Source organism: Condylura cristata, unplaced genomic scaffold, assembly GCF_000260355.1.
Source record: "Condylura cristata isolate star-nosed mole 26May11 unplaced genomic scaffold, ConCri1.0 scaffold00017, whole genome shotgun sequence".
Classification (NCBI taxonomy): Eukaryota; Metazoa; Chordata; class Mammalia; order Eulipotyphla; family Talpidae; genus Condylura; species Condylura cristata.
The window spans coordinates 6,690,767-6,696,574 of NW_004567118.1; the positions used below are offsets into that span (position 1 = coordinate 6,690,767).

Here is a 5,808-nt window from a genome sequence, read left to right on the forward strand (position 1 = left end):
AGCGGTCTTCCTAAGAGGCGCTGGTGGGGGCGGGCGCCTCCAGTAGAAAGGTGCTTCTGGAAACTGAATTTAATTCTGGGGTCAGATTGGAAGGCTTTGCTTTGTGTTTTCCTCCTGAGATGTCTCTGTTCCATGCTCACTCCCCTCTCCCCTCCCTCCGGAGCTGCCCGGGGCCTCCACCCCTACCAAATTCAATCAGCCTTACACCATAGCTGCTACCCTGGGCTCAGGTGGGAGCTTCAACCTGGGGGTAGGGACTGAGACCCAATGGGGTTCCCTTCTTATGGATGGAAGAAAGGAGAGCTGTGACCTTCCCGAATCTGAGTACAGCCACCCGGCTGAAGGGGAGAACAGGAGGGGCCGCTGCCTAGCTTGCTGACATATTGCAAGGTGGCCAAGCCAAAGTGAGGTGCTCAGGGCTGAGAGGGCCACCCCAGAAGCAGACTGCCCCTCTGGCTCTGGAGTTGCTGGAGGGGTCCCCTGTGCAACTCTGTTTGGAGGAGAGCACGTTACTCCCTGCAGGTCCAGACCCCTCTCTAACCTGCTTATCTTTTCTTCCCCTCCAAGCCCACCTTGCCCAAAGTGAAGACTGGCTGGCTTAAACCACGGTTTGGGGATCTGCAGTCCTAACCCATTGCTCAGCCCCACCAGGGAGGCTGTCCTGCAAGAGCTCAGGAAACCTCTGGGGTGGGTACAAGAGTCTCTCTTCTTTCCAAGTTGCCCTCTTGAACCTAGGAGATGTGCCTCCAGCCAGGTGAGGAGAGCCAACACAGAAGACACAAGGAGAAATTTATTTTCTAGGTTGATATATATTTTTTGTTCTTTTTCTTGTTTTTTTCTTCCAAAACAAACAATCAACTCTAGACACCCCCTTCCCCCCCCCACAACCCACCCATATAAGCGACAACTGAAACAGGCCAGATAATCACCCCCAAAGAAATCACAAAACACAGCACAAGTTCACAACAGCCACCAACAAAGCAAGAAAGTTCTACTGGGACATCCCCTTGCAGGGTCAGGAGAAGCAGGAGCAAGAGTCCGCGGAACTGAAGGGGGCTGGGAGGGGGTCAGGGAGGAGAAGGGAAACAGGGAGCGAACTTCGGCCAGATGATTGAGGTGCAATTCGCCTCTTCCTTTGCACACGGGACTGCTCCCCAGAAGCTTGCGCACAGCGGCAGGCTGATCACTGTCCAGGCCCGATTCGTGGGAGCACAGCCCAGCGCTGGGGCAGGTCTCGCTCTGCTCTGGGGCAGGCAGTGGCTGAGGTGGGGCCTCTCTGCCTGGGTCTGCAGCTGGGTGGGATAAGGAGACTGTGCCCAGTTCTGAGCACTGCAGCCTCTGCTTCTCCCTGTCCTGACCATTTACTCCAGAAGGGAGCTGGGAATCGATCCACAATAAATTCTCAATTGGATTCTCCTGACCTGGCTTTCCAGACGCGGGTGGGGTTGTGCTAGTAGAGAATGGGGGTTGGAGGGGTTTTTTCTGCAAGGGGTGACTTGACTCACTAGTGCAAGGTGGGTTTAGCTGAACAGTGTAAAAGTCAGAGCTGAGAGGGATGCGGAAGAATGCAGAGCCCAGGCAGAGCAAGAGAAGCTACAGTCTCTGTCAAGCTGGGCACAGATGGACCAGAGGATGACCTTGTCAGAACTTACGACCCATGATCTGACCTCCTTTTGCTGGAAAGAGAGGAAAACGACATGCAGAATGAAACATTTCCTGCAACAAAATGTGTGTGTGTGTGTGTGTGTGTGTGTGTGTATAGAATAATTTCATGAGACCAGTGCTGCCTTTCACTGCTTTTTCTAGCCCGCCAACTTGGGGTCTGAGTGTACCCCATTTGTTCTTGGGCCCCTGCTTGGGTATAGCTGAGGTTTCTCTAAGCGATGACACCCAGCCCTTGGGGCTGCAGCACCTCATTTAGGAGTGTGTCTCTAAACAGCTTGGGGTGTATTTGTGGCAGGACTGAGCCCTGGGCTTGTCTGATAGTCTGTGGGCTGTTCTTCCAGATTTCCAATGCTATCATCTGCCTTTGGAGTGTCACTTCATTGAAGTGTTGGCTGTGAGTTTTCCCCATTGTTACTGTGGACTCCAGGTTTTATGGGTTCGGATGTCTATGTGTCTATGTGCAGGGGTGTCCCTCGGTGACTTTGGGAGCAGGCAGGCTGGAAGGGAGGTGCTGGGGCTTCCCAGAAAAACTAGGGGAGTTGCTAAGGGCTCAACTAGGTTCTCTCTTTCCTGTGGCCCATCACCTTCTTAGGAACCAACTACTGCTACATTCTACATCAACAAAAGTTCCTCTTGAGGCCCAGGGAGAAGAAAGGACAGGTAAGGAAGAGCAAAGGAGAGGAGAGAGATGCAGAAAAGGCCTTTGAAGAGAAAGGCCCCCTTCCCCACTCACTTGACGGCTCCCACACAGCTTTGGCTCTGCAGCCATCACTTATAAATAAGAGTGAGGTGGGAAGGGGTGGAGGGGCTGAGGGTAATCTTTACTCCTTGCCCTGCTCCTTATTCATTTTCTTCATTTTCATCCGCCGGTTCTGAAACCAAATTTTGACTTGTCTCTCACTCAGATTGAGGAGTCTGGCCACTTCGTGCCTACGGTCCCTGGTGAGGTACATATTGAACAGAAACTCCTTCTCTAGCTCCAGCGTCTGGTATTTGGTGTAGGGACAGCGCTTTTTCCGGGAAGAGCGAGCGTGCAGCCAGTTGGCGGAGGGATTGGCTGAAAGAGAAGTAGCGATAGAATCAAAGAAGGGAAGGGGAGAAGAAGGGCCCCAGTGTTCTCCTTCTGAGAGGGTACACTCTGCGCTCCAGTCCCCATCTCACATGCAGAAAAAGGCGCTTGGGTCTTCAAGTTCCCAGAAAGACCAGAGATGGGCCAGTAGTTGCTACAGACACCTCCAGGCGAGAGGTTGTTTGGACAAGATGGAACCAAATAAGCACCCAGGGTTCTCAGCACACCCAAGCTGCCTGCCTCAGGTTCTCTCTGATCTCTTTCTTCACTTGAGTGCTAACTGATTAGGACTGGGGCCAGAGCTGGCTGCCCCAGCCATCACCAGGGAGAGGCATCTGACCTGAGGGTCTGGGAGGTGGGCTGGGGGAGAGCAGCGTGTGCCATTCAGCCCCAGCCCCAGCAGCCTCCTGTCTCCGGTCCAGTCCAAGCATACCCTACCTTGATCACAAGCCTGCATCTTTTGACCATTCGCAGCAGGCCTGTGTGTCCATGTTGAGATCATGCCCCACCACCGCCACACACCGAAATTATGGGTCCACACTGAGAGTCACAAACATCCAGTACACTCCAATTCACATGCAGCCCTATTGCAACCATTTATCAACTCCAGCCTGTGGACAAGGGAGCGCCAGGGGCTCACAGATAACTTATGGTTGCAATCTCTCCTTTTCCGCTGCTGTTCAGCTCACAGTTTGGTTAAAGCAAGTTCAGGGAAACTGGGAAGCAAGATTACTCTAGTCCCAAGGTGGGGAGCCGTGGATGACATGGGGGTAACAGAGAGCTCTTCACAGAACACCTAACTCCAATAGCCTCTATGTGAGAAGGACAGAGGAAGGGGTAATTGAGTGGAAGGAGGGGGAGAAAGAAAAATATACACAGGCTTCTTGTCTCCTTACCATCTCGCTCCTTACTGTGGAACTCAGAAAAGTTGCCAAATAAAGCAGAACCAATTAAAAATAACAGCCACCCTCTGCTATACTTCTCCCAAAATGAAAAGCACTGAACATTAAAAAAAAAAAATCTGGTTCATCCTATACTAAGTACCGTGTCTTACCAATTTGCAGCGCTATTTCCTTAATGTGATTGCCTGGGAGGGGACCCGTAGCCACATTAAATATGAAAGAGGGGGGAAACTGTTAATAATTGATCCTAGCCAAGCCACTGTCTGCAATAATGGGCTTTCCAGGCAGTTTGGAGTTTTGGGGTGAGGGGTCTGTCTGGGTGTGAAGAGGGAGGATTTGGGAAGAGCCTGTGTTACCCAAAGGGCCACTCTTGTGATCCCAACTGGCAGGTTGGAGGTGATAGGAGTCGGCTGGGACCTTAGGGGAGTGGGACTGGCTCCCCCACAGGGCTAGGAGGGCATCCCCACTGGTCTGGGGATAGCTACGGTTTTGTGTGGGGTTAAGGGGTCCCCAACCAATTTGCCCCGCTCAACCTTAAAAACACGGAAAATATGAGACTCCCCCCATGCCACCTCTCACCCCCAGGGAGCAGCACCTCCTGGAAATTAGCCAGACTTGGCGGGGGTGCTTCTGGAGGAGTGGGAGGTGGTGAGAAACCGCCACCGAAGGGTAAAGTTCTCCGCCTCTCCGCAAGTCTCTCCCCCCACCCTCCCTCTCCCCAGGGTCCCTTCGGGATCTCTCCCGCTCCACTCCAGCGGTCAGCCCCGAAGTTGGGCAGCGATTCCCCGACTCCCCGCGAGGCGGACAGCTCTGGCTGGAGCTAGGCAGCCCGGTGAAGAGCAGCCGGGCCCGCAGGAAAAGGAAGCCGCTACCCCGAACGGGGATGCCACGGAGGGGAGGGGGCGGCTGCAGGGACGGGTCCCGGGGAGGGGCCGGCGCATCCGGGGAGGGGGCTCAGTCCGCGGGTCCCGGGCTTCCCCGCCCCTCCCGGCGGTGGCCGAGGACCCAGGGCGGCTCAGGATCTGCTAGGAACAATCCTCCGCCAAGCTGTTGCATCGCAAATAAAATCCTAATGAGCCCCCTCCCACTTCCCCTTGGCCGGCTTTTACAGTCTGCGCGTGGCGCGGGGAGCTCTGCCAGCCGCCGGCCCGGGCAGCCCCGGATGCTCCGGCCCCTGCCCGCGCGGGTTCTCTGCCTCTCTAGCAGCCGGCTTCGACCCAGCCGGCTCCTCTCTGCACCCGCCTCCGTCCGCCTCTTTCCGGCGTAGAGCCCGGGGCCTGCGGGAGAGTGGGGGAAGGGAGGACCCGAGAGCCGCGAGGGGGTCCCTGCGCCCAGTTCCCTCCGGGACGGGGGCGTGTGGAGGCGGCGCTGCCCCGGCGGCCTCAGTCTCCCCTACTGGGACACTCAGCTCCCTTCCTCCCTGACCCCTCCACCCCCGCCCGCCACCGGGCGGCCACCGCCGCGGTTTCCCTTCACATTGTCCGCAGTTTATTGCCTCTCCCCTCCCCCTCGCCTGGCCTTCGGCCTGGGTATTTCCTCACTTTTTATAACTTACTTTGATCCGGCCTCTCTTTGTCCTCGCTTCCTTCGCAAATTTTATTGTCCCCGTAGCCGGGTCTTTGATTAGACAGGACGGCCTCCCTGCCCGCCGAAGTTTCCAAACTGTACTCGGGCGTGCCCTGTTTGAGCAGCTCCCCTGGCGCACCCAGCAGCGGCTCCGCCTTCACCGCCGCCTGGCCCTGCCCCGGGGCAGCTTCGCCGCGCGGCGCGGGCTCCAGCCAGGTGCGGAGGTACCTGCTCTCGGCCGGCGGGACGCCCTGGGGCTGGATGTAGGGGTGGTAGACGGACGGCAGGCTTCCCGACGCGTGCGGGCTGAGCGGCGCCCAGGACGCGCCGAACACCGGCGCCTTGGGCTGGAAGCTGCACGAGGGGAACTCCAGGTGCTCCGCGTGGCCCGGCTGCCGGGGGCTCGCGTACTGGCCGGAAGGAAACTTGGCTGGAGGCGCGTCCTCACTCTCGTGACTTATGATCGAGTCGACATAATAGCTGCTAAGCGTCCCAGAAATGGACATTCTCAGACATTATCCGGGCGCTCGCAGGGGGAAGGGAAGCGCTCGCGCGGCGGCGCCCAAGCAGGGAGAGGTGGCACCCAGACCGGTGTGAGGGCTTTCG

At 56.8% G+C, this 5,808-nt stretch overlaps 1 protein-coding gene across 1 annotated transcript; it reads right to left on the reverse strand.

Annotated features, from left to right (window-relative positions):
* Positions 1-894: 894 nt before the first annotated feature.
* HOXB9 (homeobox B9) lies at positions 895-5,808 on the reverse strand. Its single transcript, XM_004684296.2, has 2 exons — positions 5,192-5,808; positions 895-2,722 (listed from the first exon to the last, which is right to left on the reverse strand). The coding sequence occupies exons 1-2, from the start codon at positions 5,706-5,708 to the stop codon at positions 2,487-2,489; spliced, it is 753 nt and encodes a 250-aa protein (XP_004684353.1). The 5' UTR covers positions 5,709-5,808; the 3' UTR covers positions 895-2,486.